Here is a 16723-nt window from a genome sequence, read left to right as displayed (position 1 = left end):
TTTAAGTCATTCCTCTGCCACGGTGCTAATTCCCTGATTCATGGGAACTTTCCAAGATTTGTGCAATGGATGTGACTATTTGTTGTGCATGACCCACTTATTTCCCTTTTTTGCAGGTATATCACTTTTCCAAGTTACAGGATGTGAGAGAAGCCTCACAAGAGGTGCACCGCTTCACTGTCACGAGTGGGATGGCGACACTGGCAGAACCAGCGCTCACCCCCCCCAACTGCAAGTTTCCCATGCACTGCATCGCAACACCTGAAGAATGCTTTAACCTCCCGCCATTTCAGATTGAGAATCCATCCACCGTTAAACTCAACATAGCATCCAGATTGTTTTAAACTCTTCTCTATCGTTTTCCTTCTCTCCCCCTCTCTGTGCTTACCTTTACTACAGGCAAATTCATCTAACAATCCTTCCTCCTCCATAAATAAGGAGTTGGGAGAATAAAGAGCTCATCTTGAAGGGCTTGGCAGACACTGCCAAGCGGGAAAGCTTACCTTCAGCCCTTGCTATGGGTAAGGAGGTGAGAGTTTGCTCTTGATGGGCTTATACTCCCTCTGAAAAAGTGGGCCCACAGCTCGGTGGCATTTCTGGAGCCTTTGCTGTCGCTTGAGGCTCAGCTGGCCTTGGTGGCCTGGAGCACCTTCCATCAGCTTTAGCTGGTGACTGAGCTGTGCCCCTATCTGGACAGAGATAGCCCAACTACTGTCTTCAATGCTCTGGTAATCTCTTTAGATTAAGGGACGCGGGTGGCGCTGTGGTCTAAACCACTGAGCCTCTTGGGCTTGCCAATCAGAAGGTCAGCGGTTCGAATCCCCGCAATGGGGTGAGCTCCCGTTGCTCAGTCCCAGCTGCTGTCAACCTAGCATTTCGAAAGCACGCCAGAAAGTGCAAGTAGCTAAATAGGTACTGCTCCGGCGGGAAGGTAAACGGCATTTCCGTGCGCTGCTCTGGTTCGCCAGAAGCGGCTCAGTCCTGCTGGCCACATGACCTGGAAAGCTGTCTGTGGACAAACGCAGGCACCCTCTGCCTGTAAAGCGAGATGAGCGCCGCAACCCGAGTCCTCTGCAACTGGATTTAACCAACGGGGTCCTTTACCTTTTAATCTCTTCTATTACTGCAATGCATTATATGTAAGACTGCCTTTGAAGATGGTTCTGAAACTACAGCTGGTGCAGAATTCAGTGGCCAGCTGAATTTTGGTGTAGAGCAAGAAAAGAGAGACTTTGAAACTCAACGGTGCACAGATGATGAACATGTTATTGCAGAATTCAGCAGCCAGGCTGCTCATCAGGGAAAGATGGTTTGAGCACATTACACTGATTCTGGTCTGACTGCACTGGCTGCCAGTTTCCAGTCCCAATTCAAAATACTGGTTTTGACCTATAAAGACTTAAATGGTTCAGGACCACAATATTTTTAAGGGTCACCTCTATCCAAATGAACGGACCCAGGCCTTGAGATCCTCATTTGAGGTCCTCCTTCATTTGCCTACTCACTGAAGAACCAAGGGAGACTGTTCCACCACAGGGAGACACATGAATTCTTAAGAGGGTACCAAGCATGTATTAGTATCACTTGATTTACTAATACATCACTTACACACACACACACACACACACACACACACACACCCCAAAAACACAGCCACCCCCAATTTTATCCTTGATTTTAATTGCTAATATTGAACCAGTACATCTTATGCTTTATATACATATAGATGAAATGTTACTTCAGTTTCTGCGAATACATAGTATATTATCTTGATGATAACAACTTAAAAAAAAAAATGGAGGGAGAGGCTCCTGATTAGTCTCTTCAAGATATTACCAAATACTTGAGGTCTGAACAGAGTTACTGAAATGATAAGACCTGCTACAGATATGGAATATTCGGCCAAATTTGAGAATTCTTCGGCTGGCTTATATGATAGCACAAGGAAAGGAACTTGAAAACAGTTTATAACCAGCAGTGAAACAAGAGAAAGCTGAAGAAGCAGATAAGCTTAGGGTGTGTCTCAGTGAGTGAGATGAATATCTGGGTATTTAATGAATGGAAAGCCTTAAAAAGCAGGCCTCCATCCCCCAAATCCCACAAGTGAAGTAGCTAGAAATCAGAGACAAGATGTGCATACAACTTTACAAAACTCCTTAGAAGACTTTGCTTCCCCAATTACTAACTAACAGAATTTCTGTAAGCTATTCTGGTATCAAAGAATTCAGAAAAGGGTTTGCAAGGACATGATCAAAGGAGAAAACATCAGGATACTTGTTCAGAAGTTCCCCGATTCAACTACGCCCACCTAGAAGCACCAAACCACAGGGTCACAGAGGACACCAATTGTGTCTACATACAAAGCCTCTAGCTGATATTACAGGACAGTGACTACTGCCTATTGGCAGAACAAGAAGAAACCACTGTGAAACTTACAAATCTAGTGTTTGGTAATGAAGTGCATCTTGCTGCTAGAAGGTCAAGCAAAGCTGGTGCTTTAAAAGTTATTTCCAGCCAACAGAGTGAAGGGAGGGGGCTGCACAGCCACCAAAGTAGCTGGTGGGACAAAAGGACAGAGGAACTACAAAATAAGGAGCTTTGTACAGGATGTGCAGCGAGGAAGAGACTCTGCCCAAGATAACTTCATGATCCACTAATATTTGCTGGGGAAGAGACTATCACGATATAACAAGGTAAATCACACTGGCCAAAAAGTACAATTTCAGAACCTGAAATTCATTTTTTGGAAGTCTGTGCAGAGACGCCTCTGCTGCTTTGGCCAATCTGGTGACAGCAGCCTGCCATTGGCAACAAACTATGCGTTAAGTGCCTAGACTTCTTTCACATTAACCAACACAATGAAAGTGCAGAAGTTCCACCAAACTTGAGTGAGAATCCGCACCGAGCTGCCTTGCCCAGGGACAAGATTTCCAGAAGACACCGAGCTCCTCCTCCTCCTACCAACTGGCAAGCAGGCAGCTCTGCTCTTGTTCCCAGTAAGGATGGAAACAGGAGAACGCCTTGCCATGCTAGCGCCGTTTCCACACATTCCCAGTTTTAAAGGCGCCAACTGTCTTTAGTGCTTTGGGGTGGGGGGAGGGGAGTTGAGGGATTTGTGGGACCCTAACGGCAGGGCTGCACCACAGACAGGTTGCACAGAACCCCGTCATCCCTCCCCTACTACAGATTTGACGGGAGAAGGAACATTTGAGGAAGGATTACATTAATTCCATCATAAAGATGCTACGACAAAGCAGCCTGTCCCAGGTAACTCCAGGGTGGCTTCTTCAAGAATGGCTTTTGTTTTCCTTCTTGGTTGAAATGTACAAATTAGTGTCAGTTACACGGTTAGGGTGATTAGCAGTCAGCCTGCAAATCAACCTGCCCCAGCTAAGGTCACTGCTGCTGCTGTGGAAGCTGGGAGAAGAAAAGAGGAACTGAGTCTACCTAGAAAAGCCAAGTCTGTGCAATCTTCTCCCATTCCACACAGTGTCAGCTTAATTCTCCCTCAAAGAGGCAGCCACTAAGCAGGCAGGTATTATTTATAGAAGCCAGTCAGGGCCCCCCCTCTTCTGAAGTGACCACAGAGCACGCCTCTGCAGTTCTGTTGCACGAGAGAAAAACTGAACAAATCAATGCAAATGGGAAACATTAACAAAAAGAGGAAGATTGTCCAGAAGTCAAGTTTTGACTGAAGAGCCAAGGACATCAGCTCACTCCCCTGCCACTTCAGGCACCTTGAGTCTCCGTCATTGGTCCATTCCTACGTCACCAACTCAGATTCTTTCAGAATTGGACCCAGTTGGGTGCCTGGGGCGATTGGCTGGGAACTGTGCTGGGGAGAAGAAAGGAAGAGCAGTGTTAATGAGGAAAGTGGCAGCCTCTGGTGCTGGTTCAAGGGGCTGTTCTGGCCTCCAGGGCTCTGCCCCCCCCCCTCGACTTCTGCCTCTCCCTCAGCAGCTGCTCCAATCCAAGGGAATGGTTGGCAAAGGAGGAGGCAAAGTTGCATTCCTAGGTCCAGGCTGCTTTAGGAAGAGGCACACGGTGGTATTCAATTGAGTTTTACTCCAAGCAGTCCCACTGAATTGAATGGACAGGGCTAAGGCCACTAATTTATATGGGTCTACTCTGAGTAAAACTTAGTTGAATGCCATCCATTAAATTCCAACAAAAACCTGTAGCACCCATGTGCCCAAAGGGAGGAGGCTGGTTAGTTAGCTGACCTGGTTGTCTCTTAGTCTAGGAAGCAGTGAAATTGCCTTATTGTTTATTAAAGCTCTACAGTTTCTACTTAAGATTTTTTTAGAAGCTGGATTGCTTGCCAGTGTTTGTTAAATATATATCAGAGCAAGTAGATCTGGCTTTAACACTTCCAGAAGTGTCCTTCAGTTGCCTTGTAACCCATCTCTGGCATGTGCACCTCCCATGATCTCCCTGGGCCAATCCCCCCCCCCCCCCCGTTTTCACAAGGGTTACCTGGACGCAGTGTTGAAGTCTCCCCAGAGGTCTGTGGTGGCTGGGACCACAGCAGGTGCAGGCACCTTTGAAACAGGAGGTGTTAAATCGAGGTCTAGCAGGATATCTGGGAGTCAAAAGAGGGTAATGCTTATTTATTAAACTTCTATAAAAGAACCTGCACAGGATTCCTATTGTGGTCTTTTTCCTAGCTCCTGATGAGGGCCATATATGGGAATGTAAATTGCCTCAATTCTCAGTAACCTGAGTGGAGAAAGAGCAAGAACCACACACACCCAACCCAACAACACTTTGGCTGGCAATTTGTTTTGGGGGGGGGGAAATCTAGCATTGCTATTATGATGAAAAATACTGTCACTTCTTGGGGCAACATCTAAAAAGGCACACAGGAACAGTGCACCACTGTGAAGGGGGACAACATCTGCTAGCAGCCAGACAAGGCTTTGCCTCTCATTTCCTGGTGCATGCAGAAGGTTTGCTTTTCTCCAGGTTTTACATGATGATCCAACATCCCATAGATCAAGTCTCTTGGCCCTCAGTAGCTGGTGATGATGTAAGGAGCAACGTATTCAGAGAAACTGCAACTGCATCTATCTAGGAGCTGTAGCTCAGTGGCGTTGATTCTCAGGTAGGACTAGGAAAGACCCCTGCTTGGACCCAAGAAAAACCATTGTCAGTCAGCAGAGACAATATTGAGCTACATAAACATTGGCATAAAGGGCCTTCCTACGATCATATGATTACCTCCAAAGGACAGATATTCCAAGCAGAAATCAGAGAGGACACTATGGAGTAGTGAAATTTCCATAAGGCGGCAGGAATTTGTAAGAGTCACACAATTACACACCTTTTTTAAAAAAATCATTTACTACACTCTCAAAGTAGTTTACGTCCTGGTTCCCAAGCAGCCAAACAGCTTACAATATCTGCTTTGATTAAGACACAGTATTGCACTAAGTGCATTCAGACCATTCACTGGGTCTCCCCCCCCCCCAAATATAAACCAGCATCTTTCTTCCACATTAGCTCTGTTGGATATGGCTTTTTAAAAGGACACTTTGTAGAAATGACTACTCTCCACTCCAGAGACCCAGACCTACCCATATCCTAGATCTGTGACCCATGTTATTTGATAGCAATCTTGCATCTGCCACCGACTGTACACACAGCAGGAAGTTACAACCAATTCTGGCTTCTTGGAACGTGTATTTGTATGATACGGCCAGGTGAGGAAATGTGCTTGCTACATGCACCTTTACAAACTATGTGGCAGTTACCTGCGTTGCCCACATTGCTGGATTTCAGCACCGGCGGCGGTGTAACATGATTGGAAATAGCAGTTGAGGAAGGAGGTGGCACGGGAGGAGGTACAATTTTGCCCCCAGGAGGTGGCGGGAGCAGGCTTAGTCCCCCTGACCCAGCTGGACGTGGCTTGGCTGACCCACTTTTCTTCGTTGGCATGTTCTGTGAAGAGAGAGACAGCATCAAGGCACACAACTCACACTAGCAGCAGCTTACCAGAGCACGTCAAGAAATAAGACCTATGAGATCCTCACCCCAATGTTCAATTTAATTGTCTGTCCTTCCTTAAACCCTAGATCAAGCTTGGGACGGCTGTCAATTTCCTGGGACTCCTTGGAGATTTCCGTCTCTTGTTTCACCCACCTACATTGTGGAGTGGGCAACAAAGACAAACAAATTAACAAAAGAGGAGGAAAGATTAATTGCAGAGATGAGGAAAAATGATAGAAAGGAAAAGCCCAACAAGAATTCTCTAGTAAGTACTCTGCCACTTTGGTTTCCTGCCCCATGAGTACTTGCCACTCCTTCAAATATGTTCCTATTTTACAGACATCTGCATCACATTTCCCCCCCAAAGAGTACAGGGATGGTTTACTTAAGTTTGCTTTGTTTAATCCACACAATCCTATGCTTGGGTTAAGCCCACTTTCAGGTCCAACATTCTAAGCTGTACACTTTACAAGCTCTTCATGCTAAAGAAGCCAGCTAATCCTAACAACCTCAACCAATACATTCGTCTGAATGGCGTCTGAATTTTTAATCAGGATACAAGAGTGTCAACAGGCAAAGCAAAGTTCTGCTACTAGTATATTGTTGATAGATAATGAGGCGTCTGACTGAGCCTGCCCAGGGAAGGTGCTCCTGGAAGGACCAAGTAAAGTATCTTATTTCCTAAAGACTGTAGGGGCTGAGATCAGAAGGTCTGTATGAGAGAAGATGCTCCAGCAAATATAAAAGGGCCAAGTTATTCAGTGACCTGAACTGGGCCCTGTAGCACACCAGAAGCCATGGCAGGATCAGCAATAGTTTAGTTTAATATATTCCTGGGGACCCACCTCAAATGGGTAGCTAAATTTTATGCTACTGAAGATTCCACCAATCTTAAAGGGCAGTCTCAATAGAGGATATTAGGCAATCTGAAAAGCAACAAGGCGGCAGAAAAGGTACCTTCAAATGTTCTACTGGTGCTCAGCAGCTTCAACACTTTCTGTTAGCTCCTACTTAGCTTTCCAAGTGTCCTTCTTGAAGTGTGACTCTCTACAGTACCCCAGGGCCAAGGCTACAGCTCAGTAGCAGATCACATGCTTTAAATGTGACAACTGTATGCAAGTCTTGGCATCTCTGGTTAAAATGGAGGGCTGGAAAAGAGTCTCTCTGCCCTAAATCCTTGAAGGGGACTGTGCTGCAAGTCACAGTAGACCAGAATCTCTCAATCTTGGGTCCCTAGATATTGTTGGACTAAAACTCCCATCATTCCTAGCCAGTCAAGGATGATGATTGTCACTCAAGAACATCTGGGGAGCCAAGGCTGAGAAACAATGCAGTAGACAATAACAAACTGGATGGACCAGTCCTCAGGACTTAAATGTTCAGTGGGAAAGAAGTTACCAGAGAATCAAAGTCCCAGGGCACAGCGGAAAACTTACTTGAAGTGATCCTGCAAGGAAACATTGAAGTCAAACGCATCTCCCCGGTCTCCAAAGCCAATGCCAATGAAAGCGCTTCGCCCTGACAAGGGAGGTGGAGAAACCAGTCAGCAGAAGGGATGAGGACAAAGGTTCAGACCACTCATCCTTGCTACTAGACTGTCTTGGGAGAATCAGGCATGAGGGGGCACAGCAACACATCACCAGCATTTGCAAATATATTTGAAGCTACAGGCTGCCTTTTGCTAAGTTGTCCTTTCAATGGGATCCCTTTTATCATGCCTCAATTTACAGCCTTAATATATTAAGCCAGAGAATTTCAACACAGACAAATTTGAGGGTTCTCCATGTAGCAAGGAATTAACATCTGTACAAATATAAGAGGGACACCTAGCTTGCCAGTACTACATGTGAGAAGAAGGTCTCTAGAAGGTCTTAGAAGAAGAGTTTGGATTTGATATCCCGCCTTTCACTCCCTTTAAGGAGTCTCAAAGCGGCTAACATTCTTCTTTCCCTTCCTCCCCTACAACAAACACTCTGTGAGGTGAGTGGGGCTGAGAGACTTCAAGGAAGTGTGACTGGCCCAAGGTCACCCAGCAGCAGCATGTGGAGGAGCGGAGACGCGAACCCGGTTCCCCAGATTACAAGACTACCGCTCTTAACCACTACACCACACTGGCTCTCGTAGACCACAAGCATAATGCATCAAAAGTGATGGAGCAGCAAAAAAAGCTAATGCTATTCTAGGCTGTATCAACAGAAGTATACTGTCCAGATCAAGGGAGGTAACAGTACCACTCTTTTCTGCCTTGGTCAAACCACAACTGGAATACTGTGTCCAGTTTTGGGCTCCACAATTTAAGAAGGATATTGACTAGCTAAAACGTTTGCAGAGGAGGGTGACCAAGATGATCGGGGGTCTTATGAAGAACGGTTGAGGGAGCTGGGCATTGTAAGAGGAGATTTAGAGGCGATATGAGAGCCATCTTCAAATATCTAAATGGCTGTCACATGGAAGATGCACCATGTTTGTTTTCTCCTGCTCTGGAGGGGAGGACCCGAACCAATGGCTTCAAGTTAAAAGAAAGGAGATTCTGACCAAACATCAGGAATAATTTTCTGATGGTAAGAGCTCTTTGACAGTGGAATGGACTCCCTCAGAAGGTTGCGGACTCTCCTTCTTTGGTGGTTTTAAAGCAGAATTTGGGTGATCGTCTGTTATGGATGCTTTAGCTGAGATTCCTGCATTGCAGGGGGTTGGACTAGATAACTCTCAGGGTCTCTTCCAACTCTACAATTCTATGATTGTAAGAATAGTCATTTTGGATCATGCTTCCTAGGTGGCAACAGAACAGAAGGGAGACTTAGGCCTAGGTTTGTTGGGCCCTATACAGTAGATCAGGACTTGCCAACCTGGTGCCCTCCAGATGCTATTGGAGCATAACTCCTATAAGCTCCAGTCAATGGTCAGGGTGATGTAGAACTGTTGTAGGAGGGCATCAGATTGTTGTGCTCCTACTCCCAAGAACTACTTCATCATTCAGCCACACCACAGTTCAATTAAGGAGTAATAAACCCTTAATTCTCTCACCATTCCCATCCTGAATCCGGATGACAAAGTACCGACTGGAATCAGTCACAGTCTCCACAGCAATGCCAGGATATTGATCTATTGGAGCCTGAGCAAAAAGCTCCCCTAAGGATACAGAAGAAGAGACCACTTTCAAGACCCAAACAGATTTATCACTACAAGCAAACTAGAGACACTATATTCTTTGTTCAAAGGAACAACCAACTTATTCAGCATCAAACCCCATGAAGCAGTCTTTATCATTTTCATAAAAATCGAAGAGTACAACACAGTAAATTGCTGCATTGTCAGTCACACAGTATCTGAAGACTTCCAAACATTTTGAGTTTGCTTTCAATTCATAATCTATCCAACACCAGTTACACTAGCTTTTACTGCTAAACCTTAGCTCACAAATTAGATATTGCAAATAAATTTTAATTCTGCTCAGTGTGTGCATTTCAGTAAGCACATTTACTAATAGTTTTCTAGTACCATGGGTTCACCATTTCCTTGGTTAATATACTATATTTTTCCATGTATAACACGCCCCCATGTATAAGACGACCGCTATTTTTAGGAGCCTAAAATGAGGAAATAAAAAAATTAAGTTGTTGAGCTATTTTTGGCAAATTGCAAAAACAGTTGTTGAGCTGAGCTACTGAGCTGTATAAAACAACCCTCAATTTATCACTAAAATTTTTCAGAAAAAAGGGTCTTATACATGGAAAAATATGGTACTTCACTCTCAAAATGATTATGAAAATCAACACATGTAGATTTTGCTTAAGTCAGAGCTTTAATGCTTGCAGTATCTCATTTTCAAGAAACAATTCCTGGCATACCTGAACTGGTGCGGTACCTTGATGTTCATCAACAATTTGCATACAATAAAAAACGTTACATATTTGAGAAAAATGCTACATTCTCTGCCACCTTGAATTACAACATGGATTCTAATGGCATCTTCTTCAACTCTAATTTAACATGAGTAACAAAGTGATACAATTGTGCATAAAAACTGTGCCGAGATATGGATGTTAATGACTGATCTTGCTTTGGGTGACAGTCAAGTAGGTTTTCCTCAGAGCAGACCAACTGAAATGAATAAACCCAGCTTAGCCATGTGGATTCATGTTAATGGGTTCACTCTGAGTAAGACTGAGTTGACTATCACTTAGCCTGTAGCTGATCATCATCTCTGTTTGTTTCACTTACATCTGTTTTGGTTACAACTGTAATATGCCCAAGTGTGCACACTGCAATCATAACTAGCACAGCTAAGGATACAAAAGCCCCATGGATAATCTAAACTAACATACAACAGAGGGCTTAACACCACAGGGCGGGCGTGGAGAACCTTTGGCTCTCCAGGTGTTGCTGAACTACAACTCTCATCTGCCCTGGCTACTGGCCAGGCTAAGGCTTGCCAAGGCGGATGGATCTTGTAGATCAGCATATTTGGAGGGCTCAAAGGTTCCCCAACACTGCCAGAGGCTGGGGAAAAAATACAACAGAACAGAGTGATAAGCAGCAACAAAAATTTAGGCCAGGAAATTTTCATAAGACAAAGGTAACTCCTCCAAGGAGAAGGGAACATGTTTTGATGAAAACACACTATCAGTAATATCGCTTTCCCGTATGTAATTCTGTCTAACGTACACATTGTTGCAAAGCAATCACACACCCCCCTCGAATAAACCTTAGCCAATGAATGCATTCCTATGTATACTTTTCCCTGGTATATGCATTTTTGTACACATTACTTGGCTAGAAAGCTGCTCTGCAAAATTTGGAGAAGTGCAACCAGCAACCACGGAGCCGTTATGTATTGACACACTTTTCCATAGATTTAGTATGTAGGCAAACCTCCCTACACTAATCATGTGGCAAATTGACAGTCTGTATTCCCCACAACATCTTTAAGAGCAGAACTAATCTGAAGCAACACCAAGTGAGGCGCTACATAAAAAACCATGCAGGGCAATATCACCTACAGGAGTGAAGACAAAAGAAAATGATGCTGAACTGGATATGTACACACTGACATAAATTAAGCGGAGCAGTTTCATGACAGAGAAGTCTGAGAAGTATTTGAATCCACCCCAACCAGAGCACAGAACCTGGGCAACCACGACTTCAGGACTACATAATGCCCACCCTGTGATTTACTCACCTGAAACTTTGTCCTCTAGTTTTATATATGCAACTTTGCCTTTAGAGGTAATGCGGAGGCGTCCTGTCCAGTCCGGCTGGTCCAGTTTCCAGTCAGAAGCCCTGCAGGGTAAACAAACAGGGAGAAATTCGCTGAGAAGAAACCCCCGCCAGCCACCCACGCCCTGTGGGATTCCCCTGCCGATTTCACCACAATCCTGGGTCACGGCAGATTTAGCTTAACCTCCCTTGCGGCCAAGGGCACAAGCAGCACTTTTATCTTTAGATGCTCCAGGACAGAATGCGGCCACAGAGTATCCCACCTTGTTCCTTCACCATCAATATTATCCATCCTGCTTCTCAGCCTGCTGCTGAACAGAATTCATAATTAGGATGAAAGCTATTATGATTGTTATTAGATGTTGTTTGAGGCTACTCTTATTTCAATAGGAACTAACTGCACCATCACCAACACAACGTTTATACAGGAACTAAAAGCTACGTGTAGCACAAAAGGAAAAGGAGACTGACCTTGCCTGCTCAAAGTGGAATGTAGACAAAAACAAAGAAGGGGAAGCACCTTGTGGAAAGATGATACTATCATAAGGACACAGGAAGAGCCAGCATCACGTACTCACAGCGGCTGAAGAGTTGCCCGTGCAAAGCCAGCAAGCGGGATTTGAGCACAAGAGGAGTCCTCTCCCCTGCAGTGGTTTCCAGCAACTGGGACTCAGAATCATTGCTGCCTCCGACTGTAGAGGCAGAGCAGAGCCATCCTGGCCAGGAGCCAGAGACAGCCCACTCCTTCGTCCTCTTTTAAAGCCACCCAAGCTAGTGGCAGTGACTGCCTTCTGTGGGAGCGAGTGCCATAGTTTAACTATGCGCTATGTGAAGAAGTATCACAAGAAAGTGTTGCGAGTAACCTCAGATCCCCACTCAGCGGCCGACCTTGGGCCAGGCTAGCATCTCTCTGGCTAATCCAACTCACTGATATTTATCTGTGGGACCACCATGACTCACATGAGCCCACACCTGCCGAGATCAAAGGTGGCCATAAAACACGTTCTATCTATAGAGAAAAGGTGGAGGAGCTCCCGCATGGGGTCCTTCTGTATGGCGACATCAATTATGTGGAATTCCTGTAGGCTCACCCTTCTAGATCTGAGGTATTAAGAGCATATTGGCATGCTTTGATGTTTTATTGGTATTTTGATCATGAGCTACTTGGGTTCGGCTGTACATTTTAACAATGTAGTGGTGGCGCTGTGGTCTAAACCACTGAGCCTCTTGGGCTTGCCAATCAGAGGGTTGGAGGTTTGAATCTGCTTTACAGTGGTGAGCTCCCAATTGCTCTGTCCCAGCTTCTGCCAACCTAGCAGTTCGAAAGCATACCAGTGCAAGTAGATAAATAGGTACTGCTGCGGTGGGAAGATAAATGGCATTTCTGTGCACTCTGGCTTCTGTCACAGTGTCGCGTTGCGCCAGAAGTGGTTTAGTCATGCTGGCCACATGAGCCAGAAAGCTGTCTGTGGACAAACACCAGATCCTTCGGCCTGAAGCGAGATGAGCACCACATGACATAGTCGCCTTTGAATGGATTTAACCATCCAAGGGGTCCTTTACCTTTTACCTACCTACATTTTAACAGTATTTTTTTCCACACAATGAGGTCAATATGCCCCAGAGACAAATCTACAGAGAATCCGAAGTTGTTGTTGTTGTTGTTTAAACTACCCCACCCATCTGGCTGGGTTTCCCCAGCCACTCTGGGCAGCTCCCAACAGAATATTAAAAACATGATAAAATATCAAATATTAAAAACTTCCCTAAACATGTGAGACAGTGTGAAACAGTCTCTTCACAGATACAACTGTGGCCTTCCCAGAAAGATTTCTCTGAATACACAACTTTCAAACCACTTCCAGGAGTCTGTGACATCTGAAGAGGAACGGAGCCACCCACAGACTCGTCTTAAACAGTCAGTCCTCAAAAGCATTGAAAAAATGCTCAACTGCTGAGCTGACCTTTGAAAAGCTTTCAAATCTAACAAGGTTCTTCTGTAGGCAACAGCTTTCAAAAAAGAAATATCAGCTAGCATATTCTCCTGTGTGACCAGGCAGGATTCCTTATCATCTGGATGCTCAGGGTTTCCTGAGGAGGTTGTGAAATGGGCTCAGTAGGCAGATGCAGACTTCAAAACTTTTACAAGCAATGGCCAAGGACATGTAGTAAACTTTTAGTGGAGCAAATCTGTTTGGTGAAGAAATGCAAAAGTTTCCAAGGAATCTGAAACCATGGGTGGATTTTCCTCGTGCTTGGGGGGCAGAGGGGTGGAACTTTTTGGAAATAGCGCAAATGTGCAATTCTCACTTTCTTGAAAACTCAACTTTCTTTACTGATAATGAAAAATGTATATAACCTGGAATTTAGAATTGGGTATTTGATATATCTATGAGATTTAAAATCAGTAATACATTTGTGGTGTGTCCCCCAAAAAATTTTTTTTACAAATATATCAGTGTTAGAGATGGGATCCTAAAGGGTGTCTGAGTTTTAGACCACTAGAAAGGCAGGGACTGTGGGTAGGGGCAGGGATGATGTTTGAAAGTGATACCAACCAAAATGTAATCAACTAAACAATGTTTTATTTTGAAGTGTGATCCAGTCATTGAAATGTTTTCATTGCTTTTCATTTAGTGGATATTTATTATTTGTATTTTAACTTATTGAACACTGCTTTGGTAGGTTTTGACTGTGAAGCTGTTTATAAGTCTGCAAATAAAATAAGTACTGGGGCTCAGAAACAGAACACTGACCTCTCCAGTTTTGTGCAGAAAAAGAGTACTGTATATTGAAAGAAAAGGCCCAGGAAATAAACGCACCTATAATGTAATTAAGAAGTAGCATAAGTTTTTGTGAGCCAGCGCCATTGAAATAACCGAAAATGCCGATCGCATGGTCGGCGGTTCGAATCCCTGCGGCGGGGTGCACTCCCGTCGCTCGGCCCCAGCGCCTGCCAACCTAGCAGTGTGAAAGCACCCCCGGGTGCAAGTAGATAAATAGGGACTGCTTACTAGCGGGAAGGTAAACGGCGTTCCGTGTGCTGCGTTGGCTCGCCAGATGCAGCTTGTCACGCTGGCCACGTGACCCGGAAGTGTCTGCGGACAGCGCTGGCTCCCGGCCTCTAGAGTGAGATGAGTGCACAACCCTAGAGTCTGTCTGGGCCATACGGGCAGGGGTACCTTTACCTTTTTACTATATCAGTAAATGGCATATCCTTGAGAATACTACTAACATGACTTACTTTTATTTTCCCCCAATTACCCTGGAGGATTCACAGTTCCTGATTCTGAACTTCTACTATGGGATTCATTCCAGAGGCATTTCAGCCCTGAATTTGGGGAGATGCAGAGCCTAATGGAAGCCACGCTAATGGAAATCAATGACTCCTCTGATTGCTCTGTTCCTTGAACAAGTAACTGGGCTCCAAACCATTTTAAACAAACAGTGTGTGCCTACGCAGGGAGATGTCAGCAGAAAAACAAGTGTAATTGCTTAGCAGTTATCCACATTCCCTTCCTCTCTGCTCATCTAACCAGCGTGGTCAGCGCTGATGCACAATCTGGAAGATAATCCAGCTCCCTTTGTGACTGTTAGTGTCGAGAGGAAAAGGGGAAGAGTGGATTTGTCACTAATGAGAACCGGGATAGGATGACTCAGAGAACACACGTACTGCAAAGGAACAGAGATGGGGGAAGGGGAAAGAGAAGGGAAGAGAGGATTACAGAAGAAAATGATGTTCCAGAAGCCAACACCAGCAGAAATCCACCTGTGCAGATAAACACTGAACAGTGGAGCAGCAAGTCTGAGGAAGCGACACTCTCCATTTTAACATCCCTGTGGGAATGACACACACAGAGACCCAGCAGATGTCACACAACTCCCTTTTGCGCTCCTACAAGGGGGGGAAACGCAACAGAGGAAAGGTTGCCTGTCAGATGAAGGCTGGTGAGGGGCAAACCAAGGGAAATCCATGCAGCAGAGCTTCTCCTGAACTGGGAAGAATTCAACCCCAGATTGATCTACGACAGGCCTTTCAATTTAAAAACATTAATAACAATGTGTTTGTCTGATTTTAATGTTTACTGATTTTACAGGTCTTTAAAAAATATAAATGCATTTATATAAATGCACACTATTTTTAATGTCAGCCTCTCTGGTGTCATTAAAAGAACGAGTTAAGCGTCATTTAAAAGCAGGGCGTGCAAAGTGTGGAAGGCGGGCAGAGGAGCCGAGGAGCAAAAAAAGGCCGCTACATCTCCAAGGCAGGCGGAGGCGGAGTCCCAAGGAGAGCAGGTGCAGCGAGCAGAAGGGGATCCCGGCCGCCTTGCGTAAGAGGCTCCCCCAGAAGTTGCAGGGGGTCGCCACTTACTCCCTGAGTAAAGGGACCACTGCCACTTAGAGAAGTCTGCAGAGAACGCGGTGCAGTTGCTGCTCCTACTGTCATGGTTGCTACTGACGTACAATGAGGAGGAAAATTAAAATGTGGTTTTTTTTAAAATAAAATAAAGAACCCTCCACTGAATTCCAACCTCAGCCACCCTGCAAGGTCTAATCGTCGTCTCCTTGTTCCCACTGGGTAATAACTCTCTCTCTCTCTCTCTCTCGCTCTGTAGGTCTCCTATAGAGAAACAGGCGGCCAGGAGCGCTGCATGAATGCCGGCCCTGCCAGGGAGGGCTCCGCACCTCCGCGGGGAAAGAGCCGCGTGGGAACCCGTGCGCCCGAGGGGAGCATTTCGCGGCCCGGCCCGCCTCCCCCTCCCGCCCGGCCCGCCTCTCCTGCCTGTATCCCCGGTTCGAGGCCCTCGGCGGGATCCTGTAGACGCTGATCTCGGGCTTCACGCACAGCACCGACTCGTACTCCACCTCGGGCGCCGCCGCCGCCGCCGCCGCCATCCTCGCGACTCTGGGACGCGGAGCGGGAGGGCGGGAGGGAGGGCGGGAGGGCGGCCGGCAGCCCCGCGCGCTTCCAGCGCCGCCTTTGATTGGGGCAGCGGCGCGGGCGAGGGGACGCGGCCTATCACGTTCGCCGAAGCCCTGGCGGGCGCCATCTTAACCCCTGGCGCACTCTTACGCAACGAGGCCGGCCATATTGCGCAGTCACGACCCGCCGGGGGCGCCATCTTGGATTTCTGGGCGGGGGGGGGGGGCGAGGTTCGGCCGCCTCGCGGCGTAGACTTCTCAAGGGTAGAGTCGCCTGAGTCGCCAACTCCCGGGTTCTTTAAAGATCTTCCCCCCCCCCCCGGGGAGATGTGCCAGACAGACAGGCAGCATTGCCCCCATTCGGCAGAGCCCCCCCCCCTTCCAGCTCGGCTCGCGCTCAGCGCCACGTCGTCCACCTGCCGCTCGGGACGCAGCACTTGCTGGAGAGCGGAGCGCGGCCTCCCCCTCGCGCTGCCGCAATGGATCCCTTTTCGCCTTCAAGGAGCCGCCAGACCCGCCGCTGTTTCCTGGCCCTGGCGCGCCCGGCCGGGGCTCGGAGGCGGCGGAGGGGCCTCTCAGGCGGGCGGGTCTT

General features: G+C 46.5%; 1 protein-coding gene across 2 annotated transcripts; it reads right to left on the bottom strand.

Annotated features, from left to right (window-relative positions):
* Positions 1-1660: 1660 nt before the first annotated feature.
* NECAP1 (NECAP endocytosis associated 1) lies at positions 1661-16149 on the bottom strand. Of its 2 annotated transcripts, none has more exons than XM_081021611.1 (8): positions 15992-16149; positions 11171-11271; positions 9016-9120; positions 7425-7506; positions 6033-6141; positions 5754-5940; positions 4477-4582; positions 1661-3835 (listed from the first exon to the last, which is right to left on the bottom strand). In XM_081021611.1, the coding sequence occupies exons 1-8, from the start codon at positions 16102-16104 to the stop codon at positions 3787-3789; spliced, it is 852 nt and encodes a 283-aa protein (XP_080877737.1). In that variant the 5' UTR covers positions 16105-16149; the 3' UTR covers positions 1661-3786. The 2 variants fall into 2 exon arrangements, with proteins under 2 accessions (XP_080877737.1, XP_080877736.1); XM_081021610.1 differs by having other exon boundaries at positions 1661-3830.
* Between the last annotated feature and the right edge of the window lie 574 nt (positions 16150-16723).

The sequence above is a fragment of the Podarcis pityusensis genome (genome assembly GCF_964106645.2).
Source record: "Podarcis pityusensis genome assembly, chromosome: 9".
Lineage (NCBI taxonomy): Eukaryota > Metazoa > Chordata > Lepidosauria > Squamata > Lacertidae > Podarcis > Podarcis pityusensis.
The sequence above is the reverse complement of the archived record's forward strand: the minus strand, read 5'-3'. Positions and strand labels throughout refer to the sequence as shown.

Bases quoted from the DNA above. Each gene is read 5' to 3' on its own strand.
- NECAP1 (XM_081021610.1), bottom strand. From the start codon at position 16,104: ATGGCGGCGGCGGCGGCGGCGGCGCCCGAGGTGGAGTACGAGTCGGTG. The intron at 4,583-5,753 runs GTAACTGCCACA...TTTGACTCCCAG, and splicing joins CAGCAATGTGGGCAACGCAG to ATATCCTGCTAGACCTCGAT. The intron at 3,831-4,476 runs GTAACCCTTGTG...TCCCCAGCACAG, and splicing joins GACTTCAACACTGCGTCCAG to TTCCCAGCCAATCGCCCCAG.